At 40.8% G+C, this 20,726-nt stretch overlaps 1 protein-coding gene across 3 annotated transcripts in view; it reads left to right on the forward strand.

Annotated features, from left to right (window-relative positions):
- Positions 1-20,726, forward strand: part of KDM5B (lysine demethylase 5B) — a 59,551-nt gene that overhangs the window by 23,477 nt on the left and 15,348 nt on the right. For all 3 annotated transcript variants that reach the window (XM_066623110.1, XM_066623111.1, XM_066623112.1), the window contains 13 exons: positions 5,412-5,546; positions 7,215-7,311; positions 7,591-7,700; positions 9,520-9,678; positions 10,924-11,043; positions 12,254-12,412; positions 13,057-13,238; positions 13,439-13,601; positions 16,787-16,906; positions 17,866-18,060; positions 18,375-18,556; positions 19,484-19,608; positions 19,799-19,949. In XM_066623110.1, the coding sequence (XP_066479207.1) occupies positions 5,412-5,546; positions 7,215-7,311; positions 7,591-7,700; positions 9,520-9,678; positions 10,924-11,043; positions 12,254-12,412; positions 13,057-13,238; positions 13,439-13,601; positions 16,787-16,906; positions 17,866-18,060; positions 18,375-18,556; positions 19,484-19,608; positions 19,799-19,949 (1,898 nt within the window). The remainder of the gene's footprint in view (positions 1-5,411; positions 5,547-7,214; positions 7,312-7,590; positions 7,701-9,519; positions 9,679-10,923; positions 11,044-12,253; positions 12,413-13,056; positions 13,239-13,438; positions 13,602-16,786; positions 16,907-17,865; positions 18,061-18,374; positions 18,557-19,483; positions 19,609-19,798; positions 19,950-20,726) is intronic.

The following is a 20,726-nucleotide window of genomic DNA, read 5'->3' on the forward strand; positions in this document are numbered from 1 at the left end:
CACCACACTAGAAGATGCTATTTGGCCTACCAGAGATAAAATACAGGAAACTGAGGCTACAATTCTAACCCACTTTCCAGCTCTGACATAAGGGCAAAGCAGCTCCTAGGTAACAAAACAAGCTTTCCCTTACTTTGAGGAGGCCTCTGTGAGTGCCCCCCAATTGCAGGATGCAGCACACATCCCATGGCACAGCTATGTCAGTGCTGGAAATTGAGTTAGGATTTGGTTTGCTTGTATCCTTCTCCCATCAGGGTTAATAGCAGCTGCAGGGAAAGGTGGAAGATGGGGAAAACACAGGTGGGGAAAGGTTAAATGCCTTCCATTCCATTGCAGTAATCAAAATTGAAGCACCCCCCTCAATCCGCTTAAAGTGACCAAAACTAAACTGGGAAACTGTTCACAGTTCCCTTGTGTTATATCTGCTTTGGTTCTTACTTACTGCATGCAGAGTTCATAGCAGTAATCTAAACAAAAAGTGACTGAGGGTGCAATCCCAACCAATTTTCCAGCACTGGCATAGCTGTGCCAGTGGGGCATGTGCTGCATCCTGCAGTTGGGGTGCAGTCACAAAGGCCACCTCAAGGTAAGGCAATATTTGTTCCCTTACCTTGAAGTTGCATTGCCCTTACCTTGGTGCTGGAAAGTTGGTTAGGATTGTGCCCTAAAAGCTCAATGCCAATTAACTTTCCTAGTGTCATGCAGCTGTACTCATTTATCTGTGCCATCCTGAGGACAGGAGACAGTCATGGAGGCCACCTCAACTTTTGTTTTCTTACCTGGGAGCAAGCCTCTGCTTTCACCAGTGGATCTCCTCAGATCTATGCCAGCTATTTTGCTGGTATAAGTCTGAAGAGAGTATGGGAGAGGGAATGGAGATAGGATCTTGGCACAAGTTGTTGCCTCTGGGATCCACTCAACCATCACCTGTGTATCCAAGAGCAAAGCTGGGTCCAGGGATACTTCCAGACTGTGGGCCTGATCTTTCAAGGGGAATGCAACCTCATCTGGAACAGATTAACACATCATTGCCATATCAACAGTTCTCTTAACCAGGAGAATATCTGTCTTGTCTGGATTTAATTTCACCCTGTTTCCCGTATCCAGCCCTTTACAGACTTGAGATGCACTGATTCAGAACATCCACAGATGTCTAAAAAATAAATATAACATTTGGAAAAGTGAACTTACGTATTTAAAGATAATGTTAGAGCTAATGATCTTAGCTTTTTCAGAACTGTTGCCTACAAATTGCCCAGATTTGCTGCTTTGAAAAGAATATGCAATGCAGTGCATTTAAAATGCTGTCTAGTTGCATTTGGACGAAATAATAAATCAAACTTATGATATGAAAATATCTATCTTTTTCCAATTGCTAATGTGATTACTGTTAATGTTTTTACTACGTTATTTAAGTCTTTAGCATTTTTTTCCCACCTTCATATGCTCATAGCAGAATTGGTATGTCCCTCTTCCCTGCTATGCTTCAGATCATGGAAAGTAAAACAATAAACTAGGAGAACAACCAATTTCAGCTCCGGTGTAGTCACAATGCAGCCATGTGGTAAGGGAACACATGCTCCCATACCTTGAGGAGGCTCCAGTGACTGCCCCCCACTGCAGAATGCAGTGCACACCCCACTGGCACAACTGCGCCAGCACTGGAAAATTGGATAGGATTGGGGCCTGAGTCCTCTAATGGAATCTGAACAATAGCAAAATCCTCAGAAACTTTTCAAAGGCCAAGAAGGAGGAACCAATACCAGACCCCTGGAGGAAATGCATTTCGAATGAAGGGTCTTGCCATAACTTAAGCCCTATTGTCTGCCAAATTAAGATGGAATTCATAGTATTTAACCACAGACAATGAAGTTCCAGGAACAATTCTTGAAAATTTCTCTGTGAATAGTGCTTGTCCCTTCTGTTTAATTTAAATATTAATGAAGTAACTAATATGCAGGAAGGCCTAAAAGTGTTTCATATTTACTGCCTTGTGTCATTGTATATTCATGATATTCTCATTTGATCATGTTTTCAGATCTCAGCAGAACCTTTACCAATTTAGTAACCTTTACCAATTATATTCTATTGCTGTAATTCCTAATATCAGTTACTAGTAAGATGCTCAGCAAACGTAGCAATAGCGCATCCATCTTGTATCTTGTCGCTGCATGGTGATAGCAGCAGTGCAGGATGCCAGGAGGAAGAGGCGATGGTGGCAGTGATATTAGTACTAGACACTGAGAGAAGGGTGGGGAGGGCTTATTTCTCTCCCTTACCACTGCTGCTTATTTCTCACCACTGCTGCCACTTTCACTAATAATCATGACAGGAATGCAAGTATCACCTTTCCCTCCACTGGCCTTTGGAGGAGGAAGAGGGAGTGGTGGCAGTGGTGGTGTTGGATGTTGAGGGAAAGGTGATACTTGCCCTCCTCATCCCCCCAGGTATCCAGTGCCTCCACCATTGTCTCCTCTTCTAATGGCTGGTGGAGGGAATGCTGGGAGCCCAGCCTTCCCTCTGCAGCTATTACAGGAAGCAGTGGTGGTGATGACTAAGGATGCTGAAAAAGAGAGGTAAGTGAAATGGGCAGAGGTTTGGGGTTACTCCCCCTATTGTTTGTCATGTATTGGCTACTAGTGTTCCTGGCTGTTGTGCGAGCCAGGTATCCACATACTACCCCCACCTCACCCGGACGTAATTGTGATGATATGATGACATTGCAGTGATTACTTCTGACACGTTTGGAATTGTTGCGCACTGCTCTGAACAGCCATCCTTTTTTTGTTTTCTCTCAGTGAAAGAAGCTGGAAGTGCTTCCAGCTTCTTTCACTCTGAAAATAGAGCAACTCTTTTTTTAAAAGTGAAAGAAGTCAGCAGTGCTGGCAGCTTCTTAAATTTTGAAAAGGGAATTGGGCAGGGGGCAGTGGATGGAGGCACCTCCCCTGCAGGTGTGCTGCCCTGGGGCACTTGTCCCCCTTGGCCCTCCCAGGTACTTCACTGGCATGGGCTGTCCTTGCTGGGGGAGCATACTGATTTATGTGTATTCGGGACTGAATGACGATCTCTGCAATCCCTATTTTTACCTAATTCTGTTTTTTCTTATGGAAGAAAACTTACCACTTTAAGTTCCACTTTAAACTTACCACTTTAATGAAGGGCATGGATGTCTCCATTAAGTTCTATTTACATTCTTTCTTATGGAAGAAAATTTCCTCTTTATAAGTCTTTTGTTGTAAGTCCAAGTTTTCTGGTCCCTATCCCCAATTTATAAAGAGCGTGTCAGGCCTTTTGATTTAGGACCAAACTAGATGTGACATCAGTCATGTTATTTGATCCTGAATGTTCATTTTGTGTTGATGCAAATAGCAGGCACAGGAAACCCTAAACTGGATTGAAATCAAGGCATGGGTGGAGGGGCCTTTAACTCTGTACCCTGCTACACTGTGATGTCTTGGCTTGGTCACAAACTGTTCCAGGTTTGGAAGCAAGACAAATTCCTGTTTGTTTTAAACTGGGAAGCAGACTTTGTTTTCTTTGAGCCTGAGGTTCAGATTAGTAACGCTAAACTCTGTTAAATACAGGTTTAGCATTGCATTTGAATCTGGCATGTATGTACCTTTTCTTCTTATTCCTTATAAAAATTCATACTTCTCTTTTTAGAACTTGGTATATATAATCAGAAATTGGAAATATTATTACCAGTTTCGTAATATTTGGTTATTTTAAATTTGAAGATACAAATGGTTTTATCTTTTGCAATATATGTAATCAGACAGCGATTTATTCAGGAACTACATACCTGCATAATCTCTCTATCTTAACCCATTTCTGCCTAGCCCACAGGTGTATATGCAACATCGGGTAGAAATCCCTGTTGCGTATATGCAACGTCGGGTAGAAATGGCCTAATAAGCAACATGATTCTGCTGTTTAGTAATTTGTGTACACTGCCCTGAGCTCCTTGAAGGAAGGATGGTATAAAAATGTGAAAATATATAAATAATTTCATTTGGTAGTTTTCTGGCTCTGTACTATTTAAATGTGATCAAATTATTTGTTAACTTTTATAAACTGAATCCAGAGTGTATTTCCTTTACTGTTTGTAGAGCATTTTGTTCATTTTTCATCCTAACATATCAAGTATGAGCCCTTTGCGCTGTGGATAATCTGTAGCACATTTATTGAAACACACTTATAAGTAATGAACACTCTAATTTAACTGCATCTTTTATTGTAGTAGAATCACCCCCTTGTAATATCACAAACAAATCAAGATTTCCCACTGCCCAGAAAAGTTAAATTTAGCAAGTCACAGAAGTGCGGAGGATATAAAGAATAATTTTACAGGCCATTTTCAGAATACCTTTGATGAAAAAGGACATTATCTCTTTTTTATATCTGTTGTTTGTCCTCTTGCTGGAAAACTGCCAGATAACCTGAATCCAGAATAATTAGTATTTACACCCTCTATTTATTATTGAAATGCTGAATAGAGCATGTCATTTATAAAACATTAATCACATTTCTTTATTTTCAGATGGCTTTCTATTATTTTGAGTTACAAATTAAAATAGTGTTAGTCTTGAGTAACATCCATATACCGTATTATACCACTAGCCAACCCAATCAGCATGCTGTATAGCTGAAGTAAAATACATGCATGAGTTTATATTCACATCTATAAATTCTGTAGATAGAACTGAATTCAGAGAAAGTTCAAGTGGAAGGATGGTCACTGTAAGGGACTTGTCATAAGAACATAAGAACAGCCCCACTGGATCAGGCCATAGGTCCATCTTCCTGTATCTCACAGCGGCCCACCAAATGCCCCAGGGAGCACACCAGATAACAAGAGACCTGCATCCTCGTGTCCTCCCTTGCATCTGGCATTCTGACATAGCCCATTTCTGAAATCAGGAGGTTGCACATACACATCATGGCTTGTACACCGTAATGGATTTTTCCTCCAGAAACTTGTCCAATCCCCTTTTAAGGCATCCAGGCCAGATGCCGTCACCACATCCTGTGGCAAGGAGTTCCACGGACTGTCCACCACTTTCTCTATGCTGCTGTCTGGTCCACTCACAAAGCTACTTTTGAGTATTGGGTGTCCTTCCAGAATAGTGTGGGATGTGGCATGGGGGAACTACAGGGTGATTGGGGGAATCAGCCAAAGTTGGGTGGAATACCCCTTTATCACATCCTACCCACCATTTCAAAATGTCCTCTGACCCTTAGGAGCAGGTTTTCAAGAGGTTTTGGGATTGCATTGTGGAGAAAGGGACAGGAAATTCCTCTTATGTGAGCATCTTTCTGATCAAGTGTCTATATCTAATCCATAAATTTTGTATGAGAGATTTCTTAACAAAAATATGGAGAGATTTTTCAACTTTTGCTTGCATTTTTAGTGTCTTCAGAAGCAAGATCTTGCAAGTGATACAAAGGACAAGGAATATAAACCCCATGATATTCCTCAAAGACAGTCTGTTCAGCCTTCTGAAACATGCCCACCAGCACGTCGAGCAAAACGCATGAGAGCAGAGGTGGGACTGCCTCTTCATATGTTGAGTCTTTAAAATATAATCCAAAAATGCCAAAGTGCTTTAACAAGGAATTCCTCATCTTGGCAGAAGTTAAAGCAGTAAAAATATTTTCACAGTTTCTTATAGGTTTTTGCCTTTAATTTTAAGAATTGCCTGCATGTACTTAGTCATCTTGTTGGACCAGTGCAGATATACTCTTATTGTTTATTCCAGTGGTTCCTGAACTGTGAGCTGTGGCTCCCTGGGGAGCTATAGAAACCAACCAGGGGAGCTGTGGAATTATCATGAAAATCTCACTGCACTATACAATGTATAGGATTGTAGGCCCTAATGGGGAGCTGCAGTCAATGACCCAGTAGATCAAGGGAGCCACCAGTTGAAAAAGTTTGGGAACCACTTGAATAATCCTATGCATATCTACTCAGGAATAAGCCCCATTGAGTTCAGTGAGGCTTACTCTTAGGTGCATAAGAATACAACCTTAGAGATTTTTAAAAAAGGTGGTCTGTGGGATTGCACCCTCCTTTCACTTGGAAGGAAATATCCTCCTGTATTAGCCACTGTTTTGTTCCAGGATTTGAAAGCAGATTCTTATCTCACTTGCATCCTCCCAGTGAGTAAAGCTACACATTTTAAATATTAAAATGTATATAGTATGTTTAGTTTATATAGTGCTTTAAAAATACAGTGGACCTTCTGTATCCATGTCATCTGCACCTGTGGATTCAACCAATTGCAGATTGAAAATATTTGAAAAAAAATTTTCAATGTGCCAAGTATGTGTAGGCATACCTTGCTGTGACTGTAATCACTTTGATCCATGGGTCACGGTATGAGGCAGGCCAAGAGCTTCTGGAGAAGCCTTCCTTCAACTGACCAGTATGGTGCAACTTTGCATCACTGGCATAACTGCACCTGGCTGAGCATGAAGCATGTGAGCAGCCCATGCCTCCAGGGTGCCCAGGACTGGGGCTTCCCCATACCAGGCCAGGCTACCTCCACCGCAAGGGCTCCCCAGCCTCCTTCCAGGTAAACATCCTCATCCCTGCACTGTTGTATGCATTTTATTAAGGAAATTGAGCATTTGCGTTTTTTGGTATCCATGGTCTCAGAACCAATTCCCATGGATAGTGAGGGCCCACAGTATTTTACTAGTTGTCTGCAAAAGAGCTCAGTAGAATACTCTGACTTCCACCTTATGGACAGTAAACTGAGGCTGAGAGATGATCTTACCAGAGATCACCTGAGATACTAATCAAAGTAAGTTAGGTATGCTTAAGACCCCTCAAAATCAAGGGGCCTTAAGCAACGGATATGAAAATGCACAGGAAGGCATGTGCTTGAGGGAACATGTGAAGAAAGAAGTTCATGGAAGCAAACTTGCCTGCTGGACGTCACCCTTCTGATCCCACCAAAAATCCTCTTGCTCCGTATCATGGGACCCTAAACAGGGTTGCACAATTAAGGATTGATGAGCAAAATCCTCCTCCCATTGCATACAGAAGTGCCTTCATTCTTAGAAGAGAAATTTAGATTACAAACCAATAATCAGTAAATACTTAGGAGGGACTGTCTATTATTGTGCAGTACCAGCCCATATGACTGATAGTTTCGTACTGATTAAAAGGTTAAAATAAAAACAAAATTAAACTTAATTTTTCCCCTAAGGCTACTAACATTAAAACCGATTTGGATGAGACTACAGAGACCAAAACTCACAACTTGAGACGAAGAATGGGAAGTACCCCTGCAAAGTCTGACAATGGTAAGTGCATTTGAAGAAAAACATCTGGGCAAGTCTGGCATGCATGTGGACCTGCTGGCCATATCTGCCAGCTGCTCTGTTGTGCATAAATGTGGCATGATATTTGTGTCATTGCAGGGCCATTTATGACAGTGGATTGATAGATCCACCATAGTAAATGACCCATAGCATTGGACCATAAGTTGGGTGACACCCCTATTTAAATCATTTTCAAAGCATTCTTATTTTGTCACAAATGTTGTAAGAGTAATAAAGTCTAAATTATGTTTCACTTATTAGATAAAGAATCTCACGTTATAGTGAAACGGGAAGCTGTTGAGAAGAAACAACCCATTTGGGAAACTGATAGAGAAAAACCGAAGGGACGTTCTAAGAAAAGCTTTAATGCAGTGAGTACTCATATGTGCAATTCTAAATGCTGACTGCTGAAAATAGTAGTGTGTTTGAAGTTCATTGTATAGGTAGTGGGAAAATAATTCCTCAGATTTCATGTTGTGAAAAGTATCTTATCACATCAGGTCAAGGATGCTCACTATTGTCAGGATTGACTGAGCCGCACTTACTTTTGCCTATTGGATGTGCTCCTAGTCGCCCAACTATCCATCCTCTGCTAGTCAAGGTAGATACCCTTCTCCAGAAAGGTGATAATGAACTGATAACTCCTCTGTCAGCCTCATCCAGATTTCTACTTGAGGTACTTCATGGTACCAAAGGTGTTGGTGGCCTACAACCCATATGATTTACAAGACATCAGCATCTTCATCAAGACCAAGAAGTTTCATATAATATTGATAGCCAGCAGCCTATCCGCAACACCAAAACTATCTTCATTTAGCCATCTGTGTTGAATGATATTAGTGCTGGTTTCTTCCTTTTGGCATAAGAACATAAGAACAGCCCCACTGGATCAGGACATAGGCCCATCTAGTCCATCTTCCTGTATCTCACAGCGGCCCACCAAATTCCCCAGGGAGCACACCAGATAACAAAAGACCTCATCCAGGTGTCCTCCCTTGCATCTGGCATTCTGACATAGCCCATTTCTAAAATCAGGAGGTTGCACATACACATCATGGCTTGTAACCCGTAATGGATTTTTCCACCAGAAACTTGTCCAATTCCCTTTTAAAGGTGTCCAGGCCAGATATCATCACCGCATCCTGTGGCAAGGAGTTCCACAGACCAACCACATGCTGAGTAAAAAATATTTTCTTTTGTCTGTCCTAACTCTCCCAACACTCAATTTTAGTGGATTTCCCCTGGTTCTGGTGTTAAGTGAGAGTGTAAAGAGCATCTCTCTATCCACTCTGACCATCCCCTGTATAATTTTGTATGTCTCAATCATGTCCCCCCTCAGGCGCCTCTTTTCTAGGGCCATCTTCATGGCACTGAGTATATTTGTAAAGTGTATGGCCATAATCACAGAATTCCTTCAATGTTGAGGTAATTTTTACATATCTGGTCAATTAACTTATACTAGAAGAATCAATATATCCTGAAACATCTCGACTTCACCTTGGCCCTACTCAAATCTCTAGGACAGTATGTGAATAAGAAGAGGTATTTTCTGGGATCTCTGCAGTATATCCAGTTCATAAATGTCCCGTTGGATTCTGTTCACTTTCGTACCTATCTTCTGGATTCAAGGGACAAAGTGGCCTTTCTTAAGCCTTTTTTTAGAGTCACCACCTCAACTGGCACTTCAATGCTTTTTGGGCTACATGGCATCTACCACAGCTGTTATCCTGTTGGTTCATCTTTGAACATAAACTCTATAGAGATGGGATTAAGTTGGTTCTACTTGATGCTTCTAGACTCTGAGTAGAGGATATTTGACTGTATTTTTCTGCCTACTACTGCCATGATAGTAAAATGGGATAACCCTTATACATTTTTGTGCTTTTTGATGGAAGGGCAGGATAAATGTTTCTATTTTATTTGAAGGATAATACTGTTGGTGTCTTACCAGCTTTTCTTCACTTCCATTTTTTCTTATGTTACTCTCTCTGAACAGCTGGACCATTAGAGATATTGAAGTGTTAGTATATGTTTATATCTAAAACCCTGAACTTAATTCTGTCATGTGACATGACATTCTGATGCAATCTCTATCATGATCAAGTGTTTGTTTACTATGAAATGTGCAATAAAAATAAGAGTGATAATGGAGCCAATGTTCTTTTCTGTTTCATCAATTTCTTTTTATAGGTGGATTTGTATGTATGTCTCTTATGTGGCAGCGGTAATGATGAGGATCGTCTGCTGTTATGTGATGGCTGTGATGACAGTTACCATACCTTTTGCTTAATTCCACCTCTTCATGATGTTCCCAAGGGGGACTGGAGGTGTCCCCAGTGCTTAGCTCAGGTAAAAAGAAACGTGTTTGGACATACACTATTTGTTCTTTATTGTCGGCCTTGCAAACAGAAAAAATGTAGGACAGTATATAAAACAGAATTTTATTTCTTTAAAAAAAAATTTCTTCCCTACCTTGAAGACCACTGTCTGCATCACCTTTCACCCATCCCATTTTCAAAGATGTTCTGCCTGCTGCCACCATGTTCCTCTTCTCTTCCTGACCCATTTCAACCTTAGTCTGTTTTTTCAATTTATGTGATCCATTGAGACATTCTGTTAGAACCATCAGCTGTGAATAATTAAGCCCCGTGATCACGATTTTATGTTAAAACTGCCACTGGCAGCCTTACTACCCCAGAATTTGCTAAGCATTCCTTCAACAGTTCATAGTCTTTTGAGGAGAAGGTTGTGGGGCTTTTGGAGAGGGTATTAAAAGCAGGGCCTGCTGCAGCAGTATCTATAGTTCTAATCCTTTTTTCCACTTGAGTTCAGGTATGTGTTGGTTAATGGCAGGTATACATTCCCCAAAGCCCATCATTAACTGACAGTGTTGTTAATCGAACAGGTGCTCAGAGCCTTCTCCTAAGCACATGGAGAGCCTTCTGAAACTGCCCTGCCACTGCAATCCATGCACCTGAGAGGCTACTCTCAATTCTCAGCTTGCTTCCTGCTCCAGAAATCACCCCAGCAGGCATCACACAGGGCCAGTGAATGGGCGGCATTCTGCCTTGCTATCAGCTGACCCTGTGCTATGCCTACTGGGGGATTTTCCAGCCATTGGAGCTGCCTCAAGTTGAGAGCAGCCTTTCAGGTGCAAGGGCAGTGGCAGTGGTGGGGCAGTTTCAGAGCACTCTCTATGGAGGAGGTTCCCAGGCAACCAGCACTTCTAGATGTGCAGTAGAGCAGTCAGCAAGTGGAGTATTGAGAGAAACCTTTCAGGTGCATGGGCAGTGGTGGTGGGGTGGTTTTGGAGTGTTCTTGGTGGGCTCAGGAGAGGGTCCCAGGCTGGCAGACCATCAGCTACTGAGGAACCATCATATACATGGTCTGTTGCAAGTCAGAATGTTGGTAAGCAATGGACACCATCGGTAAGCATGATTACACATATTATAATCTATGGTAAGGCCATATTGTAAAATTGGAACACTGTTGTTCCACCTTTGTAAAGCCAACTTCTCTTGCATGTTTTGAAAAGTAAGGTGTGCAATTTTTTCCCCGTTCTCTCCTAACCATTGCAATCTTGTAATTGCCTAGGAGTGTAGTAAACCACAAGAAGCATTTGGATTTGAACAGGCAGCACGAGACTACACACTTCGCACATTTGGAGAAATGGCAGATGCCTTCAAGTCAGATTACTTCAATATGCCAGTGCATGTATGTTAGTATTTTCAGTTGGACTTCATTACAGGGCTATTATAAATGTATATTCAGGGAAAAAAGTTCTCTGAAGCGGAGCTTCTTGGAGCTCAGTGTTCCTGGAAGTCTGGCGATGATGGTTGATGTCATCACTGCACGTCTGGAAATGAGGAGTGCTGTGTGGCCAGTGAATGGATCTGCACCCTGGCGCAGACACCTTTGTTGAAATATTGATCATTGCAGGTTCTGTGAAGGATGGTGGTGTTAGAATGTAGCTTCATTTCATATGTGAGAAATAACCTCTACTAGGACAAATAGCTGGGAGGAACTGGTTGTGGAAGAGGAGTTGGAACAGGAGGAGGGTTCTCATCTGTCCATGTTGTACTTTCAAACTGCATCGTACCCCCAAACAGTTCTGCTTTCTGCTGTAACCTCTAGCTTGTTCCAGAAAGCTTATTTCCTGTTGGTACTTGGTATATTTACCAACTGAGAAACTTTACCTTTGCAACCTTTTGCATTTTGCAACTTCCCAGCATTTTGATTTAAGACTGTTGAAAGGGCTCAATATGGGTTTGCAAAGTATCATTGAAGAGTAATTATGTAAATATTTAATTCTGAATTCTTAACTTTTAAGTTATCATATGTTTGGAGAATACAGAAAGTTACCACAAAGATCATTTAAAATAACCAGTGATGCTTAAATATATGGCTGCCTCTTACTGTTGCCCCTTAGATACTGTGATTAAATTATAATCCTAGGAATCAATATATAAATTATAATCTTATGAATCAAGACTTTATAGAAAATTAAAATCTATCTTCTGGCCTGGAATTCCTGAAGCCACTACCCCGCCTTCTAATATTTGGAGATGGTGTTTGTTCATGCAGGGATCCCTAGGCAGGTAGTCAGTTGATCCAGGGGATGGAGGACTGTTTCAGATTTTTGTAGTTTTTCACATTGTGTCTGGGAGTTTCTTATCAGCTCCCCTTCTTGGTCCTAATTTTTTTGTGACCTGTATTAATTGCTGTATGTTCAGCTTGCCCTTTGTGGGGTGGCAGTGGAAGGCAGGGGAGGTGTCAGCTTTCTCTGTGGCACAGAGATTTTTTTCTCTGTAAACTGTTTATTAGTCTGTTTTAGCGCCTTTGTATTCCCAAAATTTTAACATGGTTTTCTTTTAATTACTCACTGGCAAAGATAAGAATAATATTTTGTCTGTCTCATGCCCAGATGGTTCCTACAGAACTAGTTGAGAAAGAGTTTTGGCGCCTTGTTAGCACAATTGAAGAGGATGTGACAGTGGAATATGGTGCTGATATTGCTTCAAAGGAGTTTGGCAGTGGGTTTCCTGTGAGAGGTGGGAAAATTAAACTAAGACCAGAGGAAGAGGTAACAATTTAATTCTTGGCTAATATGAATGAACGTAGATTGCTTAGAGGCACATATGATAGTTCATGGAATTAAAGTAAGAGTGCATCTAGGACTGGCCTTATCTTCTTGTCCAAGTCTCTCTCTGTCTGCCCTCCTTCCTTCCCTGAATCGAATTGCACTTTCCCCTTTCAATATTACTTGTGAGTTAAATGATTGCTATCTTTTGAAGGAGTGAGGAAAGAACATTGCTATGGTATTAGATATGAATATGGCCCATGCAACTGTAGTATCATTCCCCATCCCATCCTGTGCCCTTCCTCTCCAATGCAACTGATAAATAGTTCATCCAACAGTGTCATGCTTATGGCAAAGATGGGAAAAACGGAGATGCATCTACTTAGGATTTCTGTGGTTATCCGAACATGCAGTAATGTAATATTTATATCTAAGAAGCAAGTACAAGAATAGGTAACAAAAAATCTGTGTTTTGTTGAAAACAAAGTGTGTGTTTGATAACATAATACTTAGACTTGGTGGAGGGTACAGATAATATGTTGCCAGTTCTTATATAATAGTAAAACACGTTATTAACTAGAAAATCGTTGCTTTTTCCACTTGGTTTATTTTAGATCTGTTGATTCCACATTTTGCTTTTCTCTTAGGAGTACCTTGATAGTGGATGGAATTTGAACAATATGCCTGTGATGGAGCAATCTGTTCTTGCTCATATCACTGCAGATATATGTGGAATGAAGTTGCCCTGGCTGTATGTAGGGATGTGCTTTTCTTCATTTTGCTGGCATATTGAAGATCACTGGAGCTATTCCATTAATTATCTGCACTGGTGAGTTTATCATGAACCAAACATATAGATACTTTGTGCTACCATATAAAGATAGCTTCTTCTGTGTGTGTGTGTGTTCTTGGCATTTTTACACACCTACTATCTCACTTATGCCATGTAATAGTGAACTTAAAGAACTTAAGTAGTGAACATACAAATGATGACATACAATCTGCTTTGTTTATAACATCTGTTTGCAGGGGGGAGCCTAAAACATGGTATGGAGCTCCAGGATATGCAGCTGAGCAATTAGAAGAAGTGATGAAGAAACTGGCTCCTGAGCTTTTTGAATCTCAGCCAGACCTTTTACATCAGCTGGTTACGATTATGAATCCCAATACACTGATGTCTCATGGTGTGCCTGTATGTCATCAAGCTTTTGTGTTTTCCCATCCCATCCCCTTCTAGTGCAAGGTTCACACTTTAAACCATTCCTTTCATTTCATTGACAGCATTTTAAATGTTATAGATCTTCTAAAAATATAAACAATACGCTAATAAAACAGCCAATCCTACCCAACTTTCCAGCATTGCTGCAGCTATGCCAGTGGGGTGTGCACCACATCCTATAGTGAGGAAGCATTCATGGAGGCCTCCCAAAGGTAAAGGGATGTTTGTTCCCTTACCTTAGGGCTGCATCAGTGCTGGAAAGTTGAATAGGATTGGGCCCCAAAATGGGAAAAACTAGGTTGGGGGAGTATCAATCTAAAGCAGGGATGCCCAAAGTTTTTGGCAGGAGGGCCACATCATCTCTCTGACGCTGTGTCAGGGGCCAGGGAAAAAAAGATTTAATTTACATTTAAAATTTGAATAAATTTACATAAGTTTACATAAATGAGTATATTAAAGATGAGCTTATATGAATGAATGAATGTCTTGCAATAGCTCAAGGCCTATAAAAGGCCCTGCACAAAGCAAGACTGGCCTTTCCTTTGCTGCTGCTACTGCATCACAGACATGAAACAGCAAGCAGTGGAGGGAGCCCTCATTCCACAGCTCACGCGAGAGGTCAAACAGTTGCCCTCACACTGAGAGAAGTTGTGTCGGGCCAGTGCAGGCACCAACAAATCTCCGGAGGACGAGAGACTGGGGACTTCCTGAGGGCTGCGTTGAGAGGCCTCGAGGGCCGCAAGTGGCCCCAGGGCCGGGGTTTGGGCACCCCTGATCTAAAGGAATTCACACAGATTGAGGTAATTAAAAAAGGTAAAAAAGAAATCCATATTAAAGCATTCACATGGTGAAAAGATAGCTAATAACAATTGGCTTTACAGGTGGGACCTCTTTTCTGCAGGTTCGACATCCACAGATTTGATTCAGCATGAGTACATGCGGATCCATGCTGGAGGGTCTCAACTGACCTTGCGGATGTGACTGGAAGGCAGTCATGTCCGGAGGTCCTCTGATGGCCCTTCACTCACAGATTCCATTATCTTCGGGTTTCAGTATCTGTAGGGAGGTCCAGGAACGGACCTCTCATGCATACTGAGGTCAGACTGTAATTTGATTTCTGTAATCTATGTCAGACAATCTGTCAGGACCTTCATGTGGTCCATAGTTTGAGCCCTAAATGTGTCTCAGGTTTCATCTGGAAAAATAAAATGAATATGCAGAATTGTGTTTCCTGTTTTGAGGTTAAAAATAGCTTTTTCTTGCATTATTTCCTATCATTTTGATACGGTTTATGGTAGAGTTGCAGTCCCCCTGACCAGTAAAATATGTTTATGGCACTTGGGAGCCTTGTTGTTTGGACTGCATTCCCCAAACTTAATTGGTTGTTTTTGGATTTTTCAGAAGTATTGTGAATAAGTAGTGGCTGAATGTTTAGCCCATTTGTTTTCCCACAGAAGTACCCTAGAAGTTTAATTTTAAATCTTTGCCTGAAATTTCCAAACCTAAACAGCTTGACACATCAACAAGGTCAGTGGTTCTCAAACTGGTGGGTTGTGACCTACCAGTTCCTGTAATGCTTCTCCCCTCCCTTTAAGGGGTGGTGGAAGGGGAGAGGCAGTGACGTGATCCCCAGGATGAGGGAGAGTGCTTTCCACATACTTGTAACTAGGAAGCGCTGCTGGAGGCTGCAGGAGGTGTGGGGAGCCCTACACAGTCTTCTGCTGGGCTCAGCAAGGCTTGGAATGTTCAGTAAAAGCGGGTGCAAAGCCCCTGCAAACCCTTACTGAGGAAATAAAGCCCCTGAAAACCCTTACTGAGGGAATAAAGCTCCCTTAAAGATTGAGAAATGCTCTACTAGATGGTAAAGTTGATTTGGCCATTGAAACCCTAAACTTCATAGAGTTGGGTCTCTATAAGGCCCAAATCCTAACCCACTTTCCAGCACTGGCATAGCTGTGCCAATGTGACGTGTGCTGCATTCTGCAGTTGGGGGGCACTCACAGAAGCCTCCTCAAAGTAAGGGAATGTTTATTTCCTTATCTAGAAGCTGCATTGCCCTTATGTCGATGCTGGAAAGTGGGTTAGGATTGCACCCTAACTCCTCTTAAGGTGAAAATCAACAATTACTTGGATTCCTGCAGCATCATTTTCTGAAGTATATACATAGGAAACTGCCTTATACTGAGTCAGACCATTGGTCTTTCAGCATTATCTACACAGACTGGCAGCAGCTCCACAGGATTTCAGATGGATCTTTCCGAACCTTACTTGGAGACTCTAGTGTTTGAACCTGGGATTTTCTGCATGCAAAACATGTGTTGCTCTACTCATAGCTCAGTGGAAGAGCACAAGTTTAAATGGTCAATGCATTATTCCCAGAACTGTCTCCAGATTTTATGGGGGGCCTTAATGTAAAGACATCTGGTGCCTGCCTTTGGGCAGCATGTGATATAGGAGGTTATCTGGTTTTGCTTAAAGGAAACTAAGAAGATAAAGTATTGAATTTAGCCTCTAGCCTTACACCCACATATCACTTGGTGGGAGACGTTCCTGAGAAGGCTTCACATCATTGAAATGATCTGAATTGGTTTCAGCATTAGATCCTAATCTGCCCTCTCTGGTGATCTCTCTGACTATCAGAAAGGTGGATTAGGGATTATGATTATAATTATGACATCCTGGCAGATAGGTTGCTGCATGCATATAAGTCTATGTCCCTACCGTGGTATGAACAAACTGCCCACTGTGCTTGCCACCATGGGTGAAGAGAGAGCTCATCTTGTTTGAGGGCTGATCAGTTGTCTGGATCAGCAAGCCTTTCAAAATAGCTCAAAAGTACCAATTGCCACTAGCTTAAACCCTTACAAAAGGGTGGGGAGAGAATTGGACAAATTCACAGTTGATAGGTCAGTCATTGCCTATTAGATGTAGTAACTAAATGTGCAGAAATAGTATACTTTTGAAGACCAGATGTTTGGAATAAAGAACAGGGGAAGGCAATTAATTTCATGTCCTGCTCCTTAGCTTCTAGATATTTGTGAAACCCAGAGCTGGAAATAGGGTGCTGAGCTAGACCTGGATTTGACCTAGCAGGTGGTTCTTGTGTTCTTAATAGTAAAGGCTAAGGATTTTTAATTTATATCATTGCTTTGTCCTAGATTTACCGGACTAATCAATGTGCTGGTGAATTTGTGATTACATTTCCAAGAGCCTATCACAGTGGATTTAATCAAGGTTTCAACTTTGCTGAAGCAGTTAATTTCTGTACTGTTGACTGGGTATGTTTTAGGTCATGACATTGATTTTTGTTGTTGTTGTTGAACAACATAATGTAGCAGCTTTTACTATGTGAGACTTCCTTTGTTTTTAAGGATTTTTTTGATTATTAAGAAAAATACTGTGGTGTGACAGCTAAGGGCCCAGTCCTATCCAACTTTCCAGTACTGGTGCAACTGCAATACAAGCCCCGAGGTAAGGCAACAAATGTTCCCATACCTTGAGGAGGCCTCTGTGATTGCCTCCCCACCACAGGATGCAGTGCATACCCCATTGGCACAGCTGCACTGACACTGGAAAATTGGATAGGATTTGGCCCTTAGTCTGTCATTTTCAAAGACAGCCAAGTCTGGGATTTTCAAAAAAATGTATGTAATGTGCTTTGTCAGTTGCAATCAAGATTGCACGCTAACTATTGTCATGAAGTTCATTTCAGAATATGAACTCAGATTTCAACTATCTTGAATGCTTTCTTCCTTATTCTCCCACCCTTTAAAAACTTTATTTATTGTATATATTGTATGAAAACAATGATGTTCTGAAAGAAAAATTATTTATAGAACAAATTGTTATAAAACAGTATTCCTGATCCGAAGCTCTGTAGGAGGGCTCTGTTATGCACATAGATATCCTTATTGAAGAATGAATGGTTGAAGACTTTGCACACATGGAAATGCCCTTCAGAGTTTCTGGTTAGAATGATAGTGTGTGCTGCTTCAAATCTTCATGTAGCACTGCATAATACTAATACTAATAGTTGAATACCTTTCTGTAATAAATGTGTTCTACTATTTGTAGTGGATCCTAGTATGGGCTATGGTTGGCTTTTTCATATATTTTTTCTGACTGTACTGCAATCACTTAAATTTTTTTCTCCCAGAAAATCATTTGTAAGAACCTGTAACTATGCAGTGTCTCCCTTTTAGTGTTCTAAGAAAAATTTCATGCTTGTTATTTTTAGTTACCATTGGGTCGCCAGTGTGTGGAACATTATCGCTTATTGAACCGCTATTGTGTGTTTTCCCATGATGAGATGATATGCAGAATGGCTGCCAAAGCAGAGACTCTTGATGTGGTGGTAGCTTCGACTGTTGAGAAAGACATGGCAATTATGATTGAAGATGAAAAAGCTTTACGGGAGGCTGTGTGTAAGCTGGTATGTTCCATGAAATTAAATGATAAAGCAGTGGAATTTTAAAGCAACCTGTTGAAGAAACCCATGTCTATACCCTTGAAATGATTAGCCATTTTTATAATAATCTTATTTTTGTTTTAGGAGCAATTGACTCATAAGAGTACAGTTCAGTGCTTAAAATACCTGTACATTCATTTCTCTTGAGCAAGCTTGACTTTCTCTGGGTGGCACCTTATAAATACTTGTCTATGCACAGTATATGTACATACAGTTGTTTTACTGGGGTAAAGTGGCTGTTTGAAGTGGCTATTTACACTATTTATATTTTATGACAGGGAGTTATTAATTCAGAGAGAATGAATTTTGAAATGTTGCCTGATGACGAACGACAGTGCGTAAAGTGTAAAACCACCTGCTACATGTCTGCCGTCTGCTGCTCATGTAACCCTGACTTGCTGGTATGCCTCTATCATGTAGAGGACCTCTGTACGTGTCCCACTTATAAATATAAAATGGGGTAAGCTTTTTCTGCTGTTTGGTTCTTTAAAATTTGAATCAGATAAGTGATCTAATGAAAAAGTGTTCTACAGATTGTATTTAGAAGCTTCTTTTACCCAGTAACTTGAATAAAAAAATTTTTTTTTTTAAATAATAGATCAGAGATGTAATGGGGTGGGGGAGTTGTGGGGTCTGTCTAACCCCTTCAGGGATGGTTAGAGAATACTTCTCTAAAGGTTCAGCTTTCATTGAGGAGCAAGGGAGAGGGAAGCAGTGTACTCATTAGCCTGGCCACTTGTCCAATTTTTGGCAGAGGATAGATTAATTTAAAGGAATTGTGTTGGAAGATCACAATTAGGCTGGAAAAGTGATGTTTGGTGACTTCCAAGCATAGGCTTCTAAGAGTTGTAGTGTATATATTCATTTGGACGGTCATCGCATCATAAAACAGCTTTCTGAATATACTTTCCTTTGTAGTCTGTTTTGACACATTAGTCATCTTTCTTGGACAGTAGACAGTTCTGTCTTTGAGTTTAGTTCATATGTTGCTTTGCTTGTCATGATGTAAAAGACGAAACATTCAATAAAAACAAAAAATTATAGCCTATATACCCATAGCAATTTCACGACTGCTTCTCAGGATTTCTTCCATCATAATATCACAACTGAAAAACTGAGAACAACTACCAGAATACATTTTCTCACTGTCGCTTTCTTTGGCCAATGTAGGTTCTCTGTGACTTTTAAAAAATGTGGTTGTGTGCATTCATATAGTCTGATGCCATAGGATTATAGCAATTTTGTCATTAACTTGCCTGGGCTCCTTTCTTTGAAACTAACAGTTCACAGCATTTGTCTGCCATTGAGTATATGCAATCTTGTATATTGCTTAGAAACTGCAAGTCAGGTATATAAGTAAGTTGTATGAATTCTGTGCTGCTTTCAGATACCGATATACACTAGACGAACTTTATCCAATGATGAATGCACTTAAGTTACGGGCAGAATCCTACAATGAATGGGCTTCTAATGTCAACGAAGCTTTGGAAGCAAAAGTTAATAATAAAAAAAGTATGTATCTTACCATGTGTCTTGTGCTTTAAATATTATGTAACTAGCCATTCAATCCCAAGAATATTTAATTCGAAGTTCTGCCATGTTTACTGGGACTTATTCCAAGTAAATATGCATAACAATTTGTAATAAAAGGCAGACTGAAAGTAATCCACTATATTACAATAAAATTGTTGTTCTCCTAAAGGTCTCATGAGTTTCAGAGCTTTAATTGAAGAATCTGAAATGAGGAAATTTCCAGACAATGATTTACTGCGACACCTCCGTTTAGTTACTCAGGATGCGGAAAAATGTGCCTCAGTTGCACAACAGCTTCTTAATGGCAAAAGGCAAACCAGGTGTGTTTTGTAGCTTATGTTTTGAATTATGGTAGCATTTGTTTGGAAAGCAGGTAACATTCCCTTCAGTCTACAGTGAATGTTGAAAATTTTCTTTCAAAGAGTATGCTGAATACAGCATTCAGAATAATGTGCTAAAAATGGTATGTTAAATCAGTGGTTCCCAAACTTTTTAGCACCGGGACCCATTTTAAAAAAATGACACTCTCTGGGGACCCACTTAGGTTTACCAGACTTTAAAACAGGTGGGTAAACGCAGGCCTTGGGGCCATTTGCGGCCATCAGGGTCCCCCAATCTGGCCTACAGAGAGCCCCCAGTCTCCAATCAGCCTCTGGCCTATCAGAGACTGTTGTAGCTGTGTTGGCCTGAGATTGCCACCAGATGTGAGCTGCAGGCCGAGTTAGAGCAAGGCCTTTTATGTCTCCATGTGTTATCTGCTTTTCCCTGGGTGTTATTTTAACTCCCCATTGCTGCTGAACAACTTCTATCTCCATGTGTTTCTGGCTTGTTCTGTATGTTTTCACTATGCAAGAGGTGTGTGGCAAACAGTTCATAGTTCTGATGTGGTTCTACAAATCTGTATTATAGTTCTCATGTGTATTATAACATTCATTATAGTGAGTAAAATTCATTCATTCATGAATGTTCCACCTCTAATGAATTCATTTATGTAAATTTATATATATTCAAATTCGTAAATTAAATTATTTTTTCCTTGGCCCCCACCACACTGTCAGAGAGATGATGTGACCCTCCTGCCAAAATGTTTGTCCACT

Source organism: Tiliqua scincoides, chromosome 4 (genome assembly GCF_035046505.1).
Source record: "Tiliqua scincoides isolate rTilSci1 chromosome 4, rTilSci1.hap2, whole genome shotgun sequence".
Taxonomy (NCBI): Eukaryota; Metazoa; Chordata; class Lepidosauria; order Squamata; family Scincidae; genus Tiliqua; species Tiliqua scincoides.